General features: G+C 40.5%; 1 protein-coding gene across 3 annotated transcripts in view; it reads left to right on the forward strand.

The window, feature by feature from the left end:
• phip (pleckstrin homology domain interacting protein) overlaps window positions 1-17,171 on the forward strand; it is a 258,235-nt gene that overhangs the window by 165,467 nt on the left and 75,597 nt on the right. For all 3 annotated transcript variants that reach the window (XM_069887423.1, XM_069887424.1, XM_069887425.1), the window contains 3 exons: window positions 1,964-2,189; window positions 5,512-5,646; window positions 16,256-16,439. In XM_069887423.1, coding sequence (XP_069743524.1) covers window positions 1,964-2,189; window positions 5,512-5,646; window positions 16,256-16,439 — 545 coding nt within the window. The remainder of the gene's footprint in view (window positions 1-1,963; window positions 2,190-5,511; window positions 5,647-16,255; window positions 16,440-17,171) is intronic.

A 17,171-nucleotide genomic window follows, 5' to 3' on the forward strand; every position in this document is an offset into this window, starting at 1 on the left:
GATAGACTATTTCCGTTAAGAGTAGGAGAGATTGAAACAAGAGGACATGAGTTGAGAGTTAAAGGGCGGAGGTTTAGAGGTAACATAAGGGGGAACTTCTTTACTCAGAGAGTGGTAGCGGTGTGGAATGAGCTTCCGGGAGAAATAGTGGCGGCAGAGTCAATTTTATTATTTAAGAAAAAGCTGGACAGGTATATGGATGAGAAGAAGGTGGAGAGTTATGGTCATTTGCAGATAGGTGGGACTAGAGAGGAGTGTTTGGTTCGGTGCGGACTAGAAGGGCCTAATGGCCTGTTTCCGTGCTGTAATTGTTATGTTATGTTTATGTTAGATGGATACAGATATTGAAATCTACTGCAGGTGCAGCAAGGTAAACATAATCAGAATTTTTAGAGGAGAGATGATTATGGCAGATTTACCAATGTCAGGAAATAGCACCTGACATTAAATGCTTGGCAATATCAATTAATAAAGAACCTGGTGGCTGGTCATGAGTTTATTATGAATAGGCACGGGGAGCTAGAAGGCCAGTCTCTTGGAAAAGATAAATTTGAAGAATTTTCTGAGGGTCCAAAGGTAAATGACTAGATCAAGAAGGAGTAAAGTGAAAAGTATGCCAGGCAAATAAATGGATCCAAAATGCATAATAGTATAATACTGCTAACAAGTGGTTTACCATAAGGAATAATTTGATTTATTACATTAATATCAGAAAAAATGAATAGTTATTAACAGGTTTTTGGTTGAAAATGACTTGGAACATTTTAATAAGTTTTCAACAACAAAATTTAAAATTATGTTGTGGCAAGACCAACCAAAAGAGCGTTAGTCATTCTGGTGTGCTGCAGTCTTTAATAGAAAAATTAATTAATGGATGATTGACGTAAGGAATAAAATAAGTCTCCCTTTCCGGTGATTAATTCAGGTGATTCTGCTTCGGAACATAAAGCAATCATTGAATATCCAACAGTGTGTAATTTAACTGTTTCTCTTCCAAACTTTATTCCCTCACTGGTACCACCTGGCTGTGGACATCTTGTTGCTCCCAGCTGAGCCAGTGATTTTCTGAACTGATAATAAATTGCTGAATAATTATCCTTTACTCTTAAAGCAAAGATGCCCCATTTCCTACCCCAGCTGGGAAGGAAATCAATCAACAAAAATCTACAGATGTGGGAAATCTGAAGTAAAATCAGAATAAGTTGGGTTCGATATATTTTCATGGGTTGGAGAATTTTGGATGATAAGATACGATCACAGAATCGGAAGGAGCACTCATTTAAGACTAAAAAGTTTAGAATTTTTTTCTTGCAGAGGGCAGAGAATCTCTGGGCACAAAAGCTATGAATACAGTGCCCTCCATAATGTTTGGGACAAAGACACTTTTTTCCTTAATTTGCCCCTGTGCTCCACAGTTATACAGTTGCTATGAAGCAATTCATATGTGATTAAAGTGCACATTCCAGATTTTATTCAAGGTTATTTGTCAATCATATTTCATATGTAAGTGAAACATTTTGGTTTGACCATGTACAAATTGCAGCACTTTTTTTATGCATAATCCCCTCATTTCAGGGGGAAATAAAGGAAAGAAAAAGTATCTGTCCCAAATATTTTGGAGGGCACAGTGTATTGAATAGTGGGGCAGCATTGAGAAACTCCTCACATTTTCTTCTATTATCATAGAAAGAAATAAAATGAATTTTTCAGATTGAACCACGGGGCTATTTGTATCTCATTCCAAATGCCGTGAAAATATGGGGCATGATGGAAACTTGTAAATAAAAGGCTATACTCTCGTCATTGTAATTCTTTTCAGAAATTGAAATTTGGATTGCTGGCAAAAAAAAATATTTGGCATTAAAATTCTAGAAAACTGCCATGGAGCTTTCAAGTTTAAAGAAAAAAAAGATGCAATAAATTCTTAAAATGAAACGCTGAAACCTTTTGAAATCTGCTGCAGATTTCTGATCAGATGTTTTTCCACACGGATTATCGACCCTTAATTCGTGATGCCAACAACTACGTCCTGGATGAGCAGACACAGCAAGCGCCGCATCTTATGCCGCCTCCGTTTCTGGTGGATGTGGATGGTAACCCACACCCACCAAAATACCAGAGACTGGTACCTGGCCGGGAGAACTGTAAAGATGATCAACTCATTCCACAAATGGGTGTTTCTGCCACAGGTAAGGCTAAACTTGTGCACCAGGGGAAATGGAAAAATGAGCCAAGATTCTGAGAATGTAATGTTACAAACTGAAATCAGTCATTTAAAAAAAAAAATTCAGATTGCAAATAAAGTCATGAAGTGAATGTCAATACAGCTCTGGACATTGGAATATAATGTTTTCACCAAGAAATCATTGTGTCAATATTTTGAAAAAGTGCATTATGTTTAGTCAAGTTCAAATTTATTGTCAGAGTACATGCATGACTACAGAACCAAGCAGTATTTCTACTTATTGGGAGTGCAAGTTATGAAGAAAAAGATACATATACGAAAGAGAAAAATGTAAACAAAAAAAGAAATGTATACAAACTAGCTCTGCAAAGACCGAAAAGAATAAAACTCAGTAAAAAGTAGTGTGCAAAATAAAGAGTCCATAAATGAGTCTGATTGAGTCAGTTATTTACGAGTTTGATGGTGTAGCAACTGTTTCTGATCCTGGTAGAACAAGTCTTGTGGCAATCTATACTGCTTTTCTGCAACAAAAACAGAATATCTTGCGTGGTTTAGATCCCTGATGATTGCTGTCGCTCTCCGACGACAGTGTTCCATATAGAATTTCTTGATGGTGGGTGGGGTTTTGCCTGTGATGTACTGAGCTATCTCCACCTCCCATGGTAAAGGTTTCTGCTCAGAGGTATTGATGGCCCCATGTAGTCCTTCAGGACACTTTCCACTACACATTTGTAGAAGTTGGCCAAGGTTTCTGATGTCAAACTGAACCTCTACAAACTCCTGGAAGTAAAACTGTCCTCACACACACAGTCCCCTTCTATTTCCTTCTTGCAATTTCTTTGTCTCCACTACATCTGTTCCCAAGATGAGGCCTTTTTTCCAATCCAGATCATCTGAAATGCCCGTTGCCTTCCACAAACGCCACTTCCCCTCGACCACCATCAACTTCTTTCCCACTCTTCTACCACTAAGTGCAACAAACACAGGATTCCCCCTTACCCTCACCTCTCACCCCACCAGACTCTGCATCCAACACATCATCCTCGGGAATTTCCAGCATTACAATAGGATCCCACGACCAGACGCACCTTCCCCTCTCTGCCTTCTGTGATTCCCTTGTGCACTCATCCCTTACCACCAATTGCCTCCACCCGGCACCTTCCCTCATAGCCACAGGAGTTGCCACGCTTGGCCACACCTCTTTCCTCACTGCCATTTGGGGCCCCAAGCAGACCTTTCGAGTGAAGCAAGGAGTGATTTACTAAATCCAGAGCTCCCCTTGTGGCTTCCTCTCAGGAGATACTGGCGCGGGGTGGGAGATCATTTCGCTGAGCACTTTTTGCTCTGGTCACATCAGTGACAGGGACCTCCCAGTGGCCAACCATTTCTTTTTTTTTTAACAACTTTATTTATATTATTAAAAATATACAAACAATTATTAAAAAAACCAAAGTCCCCTATTACAAAGATATATTGATAAAGTACTTAACCATACTTTAGTAAATTAGTAGTATATTTATCCCCTTCCCCTCCCTCCCCCCTAAAAAAACCCCTAATTACCCCAACACTACATAATATAATATTATTATAATGTTATAATGGAGCGTTTTACAAAAGAAATTAAATAAGTACCTTAATATTACCCCAAAATATTGCCAACCATTTCTGTCTGCGTCCCACACCCATACTCACATGTCTATCCATGGCCTCATGTACTATCCCTTCAAGACCACCTGTAAATAGGAGGAGCAACACCTGGTTTTCTGTCTGGACACTCTCCAGCTGGATGGCATTAACATAGACTTCTCTGGCTTCTGCTAACTACGCTAATTTTCTTCCCCCTGTTTTCTTTCCCTCAGCTCTCCCTTCCCTCTCTTTTCATCTAGTCATCCCTCCTTTCCCCTGCTTGCTGCTGTGCCCTCCCTCCTTTCTCCACCATTTACCTTCTGCCTTAGGGACCATGCTTTCCACCCCCCCCCACCCTTTACCTTTTTGTTTGGATGCCTGCCGACATTTTTCCATACCTTGATGAAGGGACTCGAGCCCAAAACGTCAGTTATGTATCTTTATCTTTGCTATGTAAAGTACACTGTTTGACCTGCTAAGTTTCTCCAGCGTGGTGTTTAACTCCACAAACTCCTGAGGAGCTAGATGTGCTGACATGCTTTCTTCACAATGACATTAGTATGTTGGGTCCAGAAACGGTCCTCTGAGATAGTGACACCCAGGAATTTAAATTCGCTTTTATCATGTAATACTGAAATTATAGTCACTGCACTTGAGTCTTTAGAATATGTGGTTCTGATTGTCCTTGTTAAGGTAAAAACACAGAAAGCAATGCATTCCAGGGTATTTGCTAAATTTAACAGTAAATGTAAACATTTTCAAATGTTGCATATATAATATTGAAAAAAATACTTTTGTTCTGCCAAGAGCTGATATTTGGGATAGTATTGAAAATAGAGATTCTTGCAGTGAGTAATTAACTTTGGAAAATCTCCTTTGACCAAAGGTTCTGATGGTGTTTATTTTAAAAAAATATTTAATTGTTTGCATCATTACAGGAAAAAATTAATAAAGCATTAATCAAATATCCATAGCCAATTATACAAAAAAAGTTCTTTTATATTTTTCTCCCCATCCCCCACCCAAAAGTAAGAAAAGGAAAGAAACACCTACCATTTAATATGCAATAATATTAGTGTAGACAATCATTAATTGTTATTAAAAGTTACTAATTAAGAGGAGTGGATAAGAAAGAAGAGGTGGACAGAAAATTAACCATAAAATCTATATATGGTTTCCAAATACAATAAAAAATTTTCAACTCTATTCCTTAAACTATATGTAATTTTTTCCAAAAGAATACAATTTTGCATTTCATTATACCATCTAATTAATAACACTTCTCGATCATCTTTCCATGTTATCCTAGACATTTCTCTTGGTATTTGTTCAATTTCAATCTTATATCCTTTTCATAAATATCTCAAGTAAAAATATTCTTGGATCCTTTGGTATATTTTATCTTCATAATTTGCCCTAATAATAAACTCAGTTCATTCCAAAACCTTTCCACTTTTTCACAAGACCACACTAAATACAAAAAACTCCCTATTTCTTTCTCACATTGAAAACACTTATTTGAATAATTAGGATTAAGTCCATTTAACTTGTGTGGAGTATAATACAATTGATGAAGAAAATTATATTGAACCATTTGATATCTAACATTTACTGTATTCGTAACACTTTGTTTATTTGTATAATGATTAAAAGAATCTATTTTTGCTTTGTCTCTTGGGTTTTCTGTTTGCCACTTTTAGGGTTGAACCAAGTTCTTAGTCAACAAGCAAACCATGAAGTCAGTCCATTGGACAACATGATTCAACGTCTTCAGCAGGAACAAGACCTGAGACTGAATACAGGTACCAACAGCACCTTGAACAGAGGAAGATTAGGTAGGACACTTTAAATGAATGCATTATTTTAGATTTAATTAATAAGTATATAACTTAGCAGAATAACTTTTACGCCATTCACTGTTTTGTCAATAAACACCAAATTGTTACCTTAAAATGTTGAGCCTTCTGCAAGATTTTTTTTAGATTTTCTCCACCATGTTTAAACACAAAAGTTCTTTGAAAAATAGAAATGTTGAATTGCTCAACAAAATTATTGTTCTACCTCAATAATCTTCCTGTTCATCTAAGTTGGACACTAAATTGAGTGGAAAAGCAAATTGTGCAGAGGGTACAGACAGTCTACAGAGTGAGGACGGGTCTGGCAGATGGAGTGCAATGTTGGTAAATGTGAGATTATCCACTTTTGGAAGGAAAAATTGAGGATCAGATTATTTAAATGGCAAGCAATTGCTGCATTCTGCCCTGCAGATGGGCTTGTGAGTGAATTGCAAAAGGTTGGTTTGCAGTAGCAGCAGGTTATCAAGAGGGCAAATGGAATGTTGGCCTTCATTTCTAGAGGGATTGAATTTAGGAGCAGGGAGGTTATGCTGCTACTGTACAAAGTACTGGTGAGACTGAATCTGGAGTACTGCGTGCAGCTCAGGTCTCCTTACTTGAGGAAGGAGTACTGGTTTAGGAGCAGTGCAGCGGAGGTTGACTAGATTTATTCCAGAAATGAGGGGGTTAGCCCATGTGGTGAGATTGAGTCGTCTGGGACTGCTCACTGGATTTTAGAATGAGATGAGATCTTATAGAAAAATATAAAATTATGAAAGGCATAGATAAGATAGAGGTAGATAAGTTGGTTCCACTGGTGGGCGAGTCTATAACTCAGAGACATAGCTTCAAGATTCAGGGTGGTAAATTTAGGACTGAGATGAGGTAGTACTGCCTTTCCCAGAGAGCAGTGAATCTGTGGAATTCACTGTCCATTGAAGCAGTGGAGGCTATCTCAGAATCTGAATTTTTTTGTCATGAAACTTGGAGTTTCGTGGCAGCATCATTAGTGCAAACATTTATATTTAACCTCCTTACAACATTACTGTTAAAAATAAAAGTCCACAAAAAGTAAGGCAGTTTATTTGGTTAATTGATTATTCAGGAATCTGATGGCAGCGGGGAAGAAGCTGCCCATGTGCCGTTGAGTGCTTTGTCCTTGGGCTCCTTTACCTTTTTACTGATGGTAGCAGAGTGAAGAGGGCATGGCCTGGGTGGTGGGGTCTTTGAGGATAGAGGCTGCTTTTTTTTTTTAGGAAGGCCTCATGTTGATGTCCTCGATGGACTGAAGTCTGGTGCCTGTGATGTGGCAGACCAAATTAGCAACCCTCTGGAGTTTATTCTTGTCCTGAGAGATGGCGCCTCCATATCAGGCAGTGATACAACCAGCCAGAATGCTCTCCACATCTGTGGAAGTTTACGAGAGTCTTCTTTGTAACTGCATCAATGTGGAGGCTCCAGGGCAGATCCTCAGAGATGTTGATACCCAAGAATTTGAAGCCTGAGCCCTCGATCGTGTTGCTCTGACTTCCTCCTGAAGACCACAATCATCTCCTTGGTTTTGCAGACTTTGAGCACAAGGTTGTTGTCATTGCACCATTCAACGAGCTGATCCATCTCCCTCCTGTACTCTTCCTCATTGCCATTTGTGATTCTGCCAACAACTGTGGTGTCATTGGCAAACTGTAGATGGCATTGGAATTGAGTTTGACCACATAGTCATGGATGTATAATGAGTAGAGCAGTGGGCTAAGCACACATCCTTGGGGTGCGCCTATGTTGATAATCAGTGAGGAGGAGGCATTGTTTCTAATTTGTACTGACTGTGGTCTTCCAATGAGAAAGTCAAGGATCCAGTTGAAGAGGAGGGTACAGAGGCCTAAAGTTTGTAGCTTCTTTACCAGCACTGAGGGAATAATGATATTGAAGGCTGAGCTGCAGTTGGTGAAGAGCAGATGTATTGCTGTTTTTGAGGTGATCCAGAGCTGAATGAAGAGCCAGTGATATTGTATCTGCTGTGGAGCGATTGTGACGATGGGCGAATTGCAGTGGGTCCAGATCTTTGCTTCGGTACGTGTTAATTCTGCCCATAACCAGCCTCTCAAGGCATTTCATCACAGTAGAAGTTGGTGCTACTGGGTGGTAGTCGTTGAGGCAGCCCACACTACTCTTCTTGGGTACTGGGATGATTGATGTCCTTTTGAAGCTGGCGGAACAATTGACTGCAGCAATGAGAGGTTGAAAATGTCCGTGAACACTGGCTAGTTGGTTGGCACATATTTTCAGTACCCTGCCAGGTTTGCCATCAGGGCCTGACGCCTTGTGAGGTTCACCCTCTTGAATGATGTTCTGATGTCACCCTCAGAGATAGATATCACAGGGTCCTCAGTCTTTTCAGGGATTCTAGTGGGCACTGCTTTGTTGTTCTTTTCAAAGTTGGAATAGAAGGTGTTCAGCTCATCGGGTAAAGAAGCATCACAGCCATCTATGGTGTTCGCCCTCACTTTGTAGGCTGTAATGACCTGCGCCCTCTGCCATAGCTGGTGTGTATCTATCTCTCGCTTTGCCTCCAGAATTGCCACTTTGATTTAGAGATGAACATCAGCAGATCATACCTGGACTTCTTGTAAAGATCCCAATCCCCGACCTTAAATTCTCTTGTTCTCGCCCTCAGCAGATTCATCCAGGGCTTCTGGTTGAGGAACACCTGGTACGTGCGCATGAGCGCACACTCATCCATGCAGGTCTTGAAGTCAGTGACACCTGTTGCATGCATATTAATTCAAATCTATGGATATGTTGCAGTCCACCGATTCAAAGCAGTCCTGCAGATGCTCCTCTGCCTCCTAGTAAGTAGAGTAGATTTAAGACCAGGATGGATAGATTTTTACAGAGTACGGAAATTGAGGGATATGGGAAAAGGCAGGTAGGAGGAGATGATCCTATCATCAGATCACCCGTGATGTCACTTAATGGTGGAGCAAGCTCGAAAGACTGTAGGGCCTGTTCTTGCTCTTATTTATTATGTTCTTGTTTAATGGAAAGTTGTAATTTTTAAAAAATCTCCAGTATAAGTGCCATTTAATTTCTGTTACCCCCATTGCCACAGAATGGTGTTGGGCTGCACAATATTGATTAGACTTAATTTCTAAAAGTTATATATTTGGTGTAACTTGTCAGTTTTCAATTGATCAAAGGGTAAAAGGAATAAGAATTATGTTGGTAGAATAGTGCCTGCACAGTCCATGAATAGTGCTGGCTTTAAGCTCCAGTGTCCTGGGTTCAATCCTGAACTCCAGTGCTGTCTGTGTAGCATTTCCACTTTCTTTCTGTAACCATTTGGTTTTCCTTGGGATCTCATGTTCTTCCCCCCCCCCCCCCCTCCCCAAACATATCCCAATGATGTACTATGTGGTAAGTTTATTTGTTGTAATAAATTACCCCTGATTGTCTTAAGAGGTTGGGAGGTTCAGTTTACATAGGTTACTCGGTATGTGTGTTTGCATATATTAACAGTTATTAATGCAATCCTGACTTCTTTGTATTATTGTTATGTTTATAAACCTGAAACTTATTAAAAAGTCTGAAAAATTCCACCTTGTATTGTGAGGGTGGGAGTTGGTTGGCAACATGAAAGATAGCTTCCTATTTTCAAGTTTTTGTATCACAAAATACCTGGTGAGAAAGATTCTTCTGCGATCAGACTGGCAGGTTACCTCAGACATTCATACAACTGTGTGAAGAACACAATTACAGAGTATAGGGATGCAATCAGCTGGCACCAAGCAAGGTTTATTCAGGAGACTGATGGCTGTGGGGATGAAACTATATTTCAGCCGGCTGGTGCATGCTTTCTTTCATCTTCTCCCTGACAGTAGGAGTGAGAAGAAAGTGTGTCTGGGATGTGATGGGCCCTTCTGTACATTCCCTGGGTTATGAGCCCAAAGGACCCCAAAACCGAGCAGCAATAGATATTCACCATGACAAGTAGTTGTTTTTAATTATCTTTAAACTTGAAAACAGAATCAAACTTTAACTTATCACTATTAACTTAACTAACCCAACTTAGCCCCCTTCTAATTCTAAGCGCACGTTTATGTAATGTGTGTAAATTTAAGATAAGTTCTTTGGTTCACATTTCAGTCTCACTTCTCATTCTTCCAAGTTCACTGGTAGCAGGCATTTCTTATACTGTGCACAGAATTTATCATGTATAAAGTTCACCAGGTTTTGGTGCTTGTAAGGTAAATGGTTACCGCACAGGAAGGTTCTTATAGGTTTGCAGAGAGAGATGTGTTGTTCCAGGATTTCCACAACTGAGGTACCACCATTAGTCACCTCAATGTCTTGCTGATAAAACTTGCCCCATCAGGGTTCTCCAGATGATAACCTCTTTTTCAGGCTACCACAGAGTTCCTTCCTGTTCCACTTATTCCAAGAGAAACATCAGACAGATAGCACTTCCAGCCATCTGCCACTCTGGAGATTCTGTTTCAGTTCCAACAAGCTTCTCCTGGCTTATTACCACTTTCTGTGTCACACATAGTCAAAGTTTCCCTTCTTTCTCTCTCTCTCTCTCTCTCTCTCTCTCTCTCTCTGAGATTCAAACTGCCAGCAGCATGTCCTTCTTTCTCTCACTTGCAAAACCCCTGACCTTCTCCAGCAAACAACAGGAGTTCCTCTTTTGGTCCATCTGTTGTTTTAGGTAAACAGTAACCTCTCAATGACCTTTGTGAAGAGGTATTAGGTGATGCCCTGTCCATTCACTCACTTCAATTAACAGCCATTTGTGAAATCTCCATAACTTCTGTAAAGTCACTGTGAATATGAAATCTCCAGTATTACAAATAAGATCTGTTTTAAAGTGTGTGTATGTATGTAACCCTCTCTAATTTTACCAATTTATCCCCCAGAAACTTTCCAAAATATTCCATCACTCTTGCCTTTCCTAAGCAGCAGGAGATCATGGAGTGGAGGGAGGGTTTTAATGTTCTGAGCTCCCTTCGTTCACTACCATTTTAATTTCCAATCTTGAGCAGAGCAGCCTCCGTACTACACTGATCCAGCATATATGCTTTTGATGCTGCCCCTGTAGAAGGTGTTAAGGGACAAGGGGAAGATGCCAAACTTTCTTCGTATTCCAAGGAAGTAGAGGTGATGGTGCGCTACTCTCTTGATCGTTGTAGATTCTGCCCCTCTCAAGAGAGTAAAAGTTTTTTCAATAATATAAAGCAGAAATGGATGGCCAGTGGTGTTTGTTTTTAAACAATGGAGAAGTCATGCAGGTCTGTGCCCAAGATGGCAGCTCCCTAGAGCCCAAGTCCTCTGGGCACTAGAGGACAGTAGACCAGTGTTGGGCGTCGTGGGAGAAAACCATCCCTCTGTGAAGGAGAAATATAGGGGAAGATGCAACAGGGTAGCAAACCACAGAAAAGGACCAGTGAGGGGCTCAACAGCTCAAGGACTAGGCTGAGGGCTGCTGGAGACTGGCTTGGGGAACAAGGTATCAAGACCTGGATTTTTGAGGGTGCTGAAGGCAAACAGGGCTCCCAAAAGGCCTTTTTAATAGAATCAGCCGTTCGGAACCAGCGGCAAAGGTGAGCGACTTAGATACCTATTGCTCAGGTTGGGGTTGGGGGTGGGGGTGCAAGGGTGCAGGTGGAGCAACCACTCTTACCAAGTACATTTTTCAAAAGTGGTGCCTCCCTCGTGCCCCCATTCCCCGGTCTGACACCACCTCCTCCATCTGCCGAAAAATCTGTGCGGCCTGCCATTCCTCCTGGGCGAGATCCACAGGCACTTGATGTCTCTGAAAGCCTCTCTGCTTCATAAGCCCACTGGAGAAGAGGTGCTTCTTTTTATGCCTTTATTTTGATTTCTTTAGCTAATTATTGGGATGGCAGAACTTTCGTATGGTAGATGGGTTACTGATTTGGATAAATGATTGAAATATAAAACATTTTGAGAGGGCCTGATCAGTTGATGGGGTGAGGATGTTTCACAGGTCTATGGTTTACTGAAGAAGAATTCACAGGATATGCAGATTGAATCAGGGAACTTTCTTCACTCAGATGGTTTTCACACCTTAACACTGTTTAAACATAGACCAGCTTGTCTTTTGATTTCACCATGCTCCAGTGCTAATCTCTTCCCACATTAACCTTTTGTGGATAGATCTAAATGAACACAAGGCATTCTTCCTGCAACCATCCAGTGAGGTTGAACAGGCAGTCCTCAAGGAATGTTTTTTCCCCGTTTGAGGCTCTTCATCAGGACACTCTACTCTTCTGGTGGTTTGTCTGATCAAAAGTGACTTTGATTATCAGATAATTAAAAGAGAAAAAAAATAATAGCAATATTTTAAATATTTCAAGTTGTAAGAAAAAACAATGTATTTAATGAACCAATTTATACGAAGAAATTAATATAAAAACACAAAATTATGAGAGACATAGATATTTGTAAATACAGGTATGTGCCACTTAACATCCACGATACCTTCTGTGAAATTGGGCATTATGCAATGTGGAGACCGTGCAAACACCATATTATAAAATTTGTATAACTATATGGGACACTGGAGTAATTGTAAACTTTTTTAATTAGAAGTAGGGAACAGTGTAGGACTGACACAGGGCTGTGGGCAGAGAGCGGGGAAGAGGGATCAGTGTGGGGACCCATACAGGACTGTGGGGAGATAGTGGGGCAGTGGGATCAGTGTGGTGACTGATACAGGGCTGTGGGGAGATAGTGGGGCAGTGGGATCAGTGTGGTGACTGATACAGGGCTGTGGGGAGATAGTGGGGCAGTGGGATCAGTGTGGGGACCGACACGGGGGTGTGGGAAGAGAGTGGGGCAGTGGGATCAGTGTGGGGACTGATACAGGGCTATGGGGAGAGAGGAGGTCAGGGAGATCAGTGTGGGGACTGATACAATAGACAATAGGAGCTGGAGTAGGCCCTTCGGTTGCTCACAGTAACTGAACAAACTATGGGATTATGTGGTTGGATGTTGCCTGAACTGACATTAAGCGGTGCATACGTGTACAATAAAATCCCCATATCTGGAATTCAATCAACTGGAACATCATCTGACAAAAACATTGAATAAATAAATAAATAAATTTACAGATAAATAAGATGGTTGGATAGACTCCATGGGGAGTTCCGAGACTTCATTGAACATATGCAGGTTTGCCCTGCTGAACTACCAATGCCCCTCAATGCACGAGCAGTCTTTTCACTGTCGCTACTTGTGTGGAGGTGAGCTGGGTTGTCAGTGAGACGAAGGTGGATCGAGGGCCTGACCGAGGCACTTGCGTGGAGGTGAGTTGGGTTGCTTTCATTAAGAGTAAATATTTAACCAGCAGGGCACTCCAGTGGTGCCCTGCCCGCACCAGCTCTTTGAATAAAGTTTAATAAAGTTGTGTTGAAAATACATGGCAGTGCCCAGGATGAAGAGCCAGCCAATACACTTGCTTCTGGGTCAACTCTCCCTAAGTGTCTCCCTATCCCCATCTAGTAATATTTTTTATTTTAATTAGTATTAAGTAAGGTTTTTATCTGTAAACTTGGGGGATCAGGTTAATTATGATGGCAGCAAGGTTAGTGTTGCAGTTAGCAAAACTCTGTTAGAGCGCCAGAGACCAGGGTTTGATTTTAAATTTTGTAAGTTACAGGAAATACTTGATTAAAATGAACTTTGCATAATTAAAGATGTTTTCTTTCAAATTACATTTTGCAATATCGTTTGTCTTTTAAATGTTGTATTGCTAATGCACGTGCATTATTTAGGCATTGAATGGAAGAGCAAGTTCTGCATTTCTGGCATCCACGATTCCCATAGGTGCCGGATAATGGGGATTTTACGGTATAGTTTTCTTTGCAGAGGTGCCTGACATCAGAGGGCACTGCATTTTGGTGATGAGTAGGAGGTTTAGAGGGGATCTGAGAAAGAGCTTTTTCACCCAGAGAATGGTTGCAATACTTACCAGATGCTGATAAATAATGGTGAGCATGGATGTGCTGGGTTGAAGGCCCTGATTTTATTTAGATTGACTAGGACCATGATGTTTCACTAAGTTTTTCCATCCAGGTCTGTGAGACAAAATTGCTGCCAATAGCCGCCAGTGGCTGTTGTAAAGCTGAGGCAATGGATGCAAAGTACATCCAGCTCTTTATCTGAGGATTTCTCTGAGGACTCGATGATGAGTCTAATGGTTAACTGTGAGATCAGATGCACTGATATGTTGCTGCTTTCTGAGAGAGATGTATGGAAAATATTCACCAGCTGTTCTTGCCATCGGCACAACTGAGCTAGTTAATTTGAAGAACAGTCACTTCTTATTATTTATCACCTCTTCAAGTTGTTATGCAGTTGTCATGTTTTGCTACTGATCAGCTGGTGATGTGATGCAAGAGAGTACTCCATCTGATTTGTGAGAATGAAATTCCTGCATTACTTTTGATTGTCATATAATGTCAGTGTTTTATTTCTCCTCTTCTTGTTTAGTATTTAACATGAAACAGCCAGTATTGCTTTGAAATATGACATTTTGTGTCTAAATTAGAAATCAATGCAAAACATATAATCTGTCAAGTGTGGTGTATGGTATGGCACTTCTGTAATTCCATTGATATCTGGTTATGATTTGCAAAGACTACAGTGTTGTGCATTCATTCTCAGTGACTGAGAACCAAATTTTATTCCTGTGTGCTTGAAATGCATTTCTGCGACTATATATTGCGCGTATAAGTTGACCCTCTCCCCCCCCCCCCCCTTCAGCCTAATTTTAAGGGTTTTATGGTGTATCTGGCGTATAAGTTGACCCCCATTTTCTGGCTTCCTGAGGTGCTCCTTTGACATGTAAGTCGATGCCCCCAAAGCTCGTGATGTTTGAGATGGGCCATTGACCAGTGTATACGTCGACCCCACCCTCCCCCATAGACCACGTGGATTGATCTGGGCATTGGCTGGAGGTGATTGCTGTTGTGGAGGGTGCATCGACACAACTCCGCACGCGACAAAAATATGAAGCGAGCTTTAAGTTGAAAATGATAGAAATGACCAAGAAAACTAACAACTGTGTTGCTGCAAGAAAATTTGATGTGCATATGAAGTTGGTAAGAGATTGGAGGAAGAAAGAAGAGACTTTAAGAAAAATACCAAAAAGGCAATGTTATTCGAGAAAAGGAATCACTAGTTGGCCAGAGTTGGAAAACCCACATTGCAGAATGGGTATGTGAGCAGAGCTGAAATTACTACAGAGTCACCCGAAATAAAATAAGAACATTTGGATTGCAGTGGTCCAAGTCACACCCATACCTCGTTGATGTTTTTGAGGCTACAGAAGGCTGGTGCAATCATTTCATGTACAGGAAAAATCTGGTATCACATCATAAAACAAAAATTGCACAGAAACTACCAAAAGATCTTGTTTGTAAAGTTGTATGTTTTCATCAGTTTATTATACATAACCAGCAGAAACACGAGTTTGCATTGGCAAATATTGGAAAAATGGATGAAACCCCTCATGAGGTTCAACATGATAGGCAATAGAACAGTGGAATGGAAAGGTGCTTAAACTGATCAAACCAGAAGTACAGGCCATGAAAGGACCAGGTTTACCATGGTGTTATTTTGCATGGCTGACAGGACAAAGTTAAGACCCATGGTAATCTTCAAACGCAAAATTAAACCGAAAATGAAATTCCCTGCAGTTTTCATGAAAAAGAATGAATGGATGGATGAAAAAGGTGTAAATCTATGGATAGACAATATGTGGATCAGGCGGGCAGGTGGTTTACGCAAAGAATGGATTTTACTGGTCTGGGATAGTTTCATAGCCACTTAACTGAGAAAACTAAAAGTAGATTAATAATGATTAATACTTGGCAGTTATCCTGGGTGGTTTGACATCTATATTGCAACCTCTCCATGTCTGCTTGAACAAGCCGTTCAAAGACCATGTGCATGAGGAACGAAATAGATGAATGTCAAGTACAGAAAAGTCGTTTACAAAAGGCGGGGCAATCACTTGATGTGCTGTGTAACTTCATGCTCGAGGCATAGAGACCATGTAGAGACCATGATAGAATTGTTTAAAAAGTGTGTTATCTCCTGAGCAATTGAGGCATGGACAATGATGACGAAGCTGAAACTGCCTCATCAGATGCAGACTGGGGCCCATGTGATGACTGTTTAAACAGTTAAGAGTATGGATGTGCTTGCTGCCGTCTTTTCTTCAGACGATGATAACAAGAGTGATTTTTGAAGGGTTCTAAATTTTTTTTTCAGACAATGATAGTGATTTGAAGGGTGCTAATTTTGTGGTTGTTTTCAATGAAAATCTGTTGCAGTCGGGTTTTATTTTGGTTTTTCAAGGGTCGACATATGCTGAATCGATTTTTCAAGGGTCAACTGATATGCCGATCAGCGCAGATTGGATTTTGAGCTAAATTTAAGGTCTCAAAAGTATATCCGACACAGAAGTCGACCCTCATTTTTCTAGGTTTCATGACTCGATTTATATGTCAAAATATACAGTAGTTTAGTCTCATGTATGTTTTTACTTGCTTTGAAATAATTACAACGTGCATGTTCGTTCCAGGCTCACAAAGTTCTCCCTCTGAGATGCACTCTCCTCCAAATGTTGGCTTAAGACGCAGTGGACAAATTGAAGGTGTGCGCCAGATGCACAGTAATGCACCCAGAAGTGAGATTGCCACTGAGCGGGATCTTGTGGCCTGGAGTCGGAGAGTAGTAGTGCCAGAATTAACCCAGGGAGTAGCCAGGTACAAACTTGTATTTTTTGGAATAAAATTGAGACTGCACCAGTTTGTGATTTCTATTTTATAAACTGAATCAAATTTATACTCTCTGATTTGATTATGAATATTTGTATCCATTGGAATATTCATCCTATGTCATTGTTTGTATGGTTTTCACTTTTAATACTTCATTACATTATGTAATGTTTGCATCATTTATCTGGTCTGTTTATATTATATCACAGTACAGTAGTAGAATTATGTTACAAGGCTATCAATCCTGATGCCTACAATAATGTCCCAGAGATCTTCAGAACTCCGTGGAGTATTGTGGGACAGAGACCCTGGAGTATAGGTACGTAGTTACCTGAAAGTGGCAACACTGGGAAGGTGGTGAAGAAGCCATATCGTGATGCTTTTCTTTGGATAGAGCATTGAGGACAAGAATTGAGACTTCTTGTTACAGCTGTATAAGATCTTGGTGAGACTTCACGTGGAATATTGTGTGCAGTCCTGATCACCAGACTGTAAAAGGCTTTTTATTTTAAAGTTGGAAAGGGTGCAGAAAAGATAAACAGAGTCCTACATTCACACTTTTCCTTACAGAGCCAAGGCTGTACCACCATGGAAGAAAGCATGGTGAATTTCATCAAATATGTATTTAGAAATGACTCCAGAAAGCTGTTGATGCTTTTCAAGGTCTCAATTTTGGATCTTTTCTGCTTGGGCATATTGTGCAGTGATCAGAGGATTGTT

Source organism: Narcine bancroftii, chromosome 6, assembly GCF_036971445.1.
Source record: "Narcine bancroftii isolate sNarBan1 chromosome 6, sNarBan1.hap1, whole genome shotgun sequence".
Taxonomy (NCBI): Eukaryota; Metazoa; Chordata; class Chondrichthyes; order Torpediniformes; family Narcinidae; genus Narcine; species Narcine bancroftii.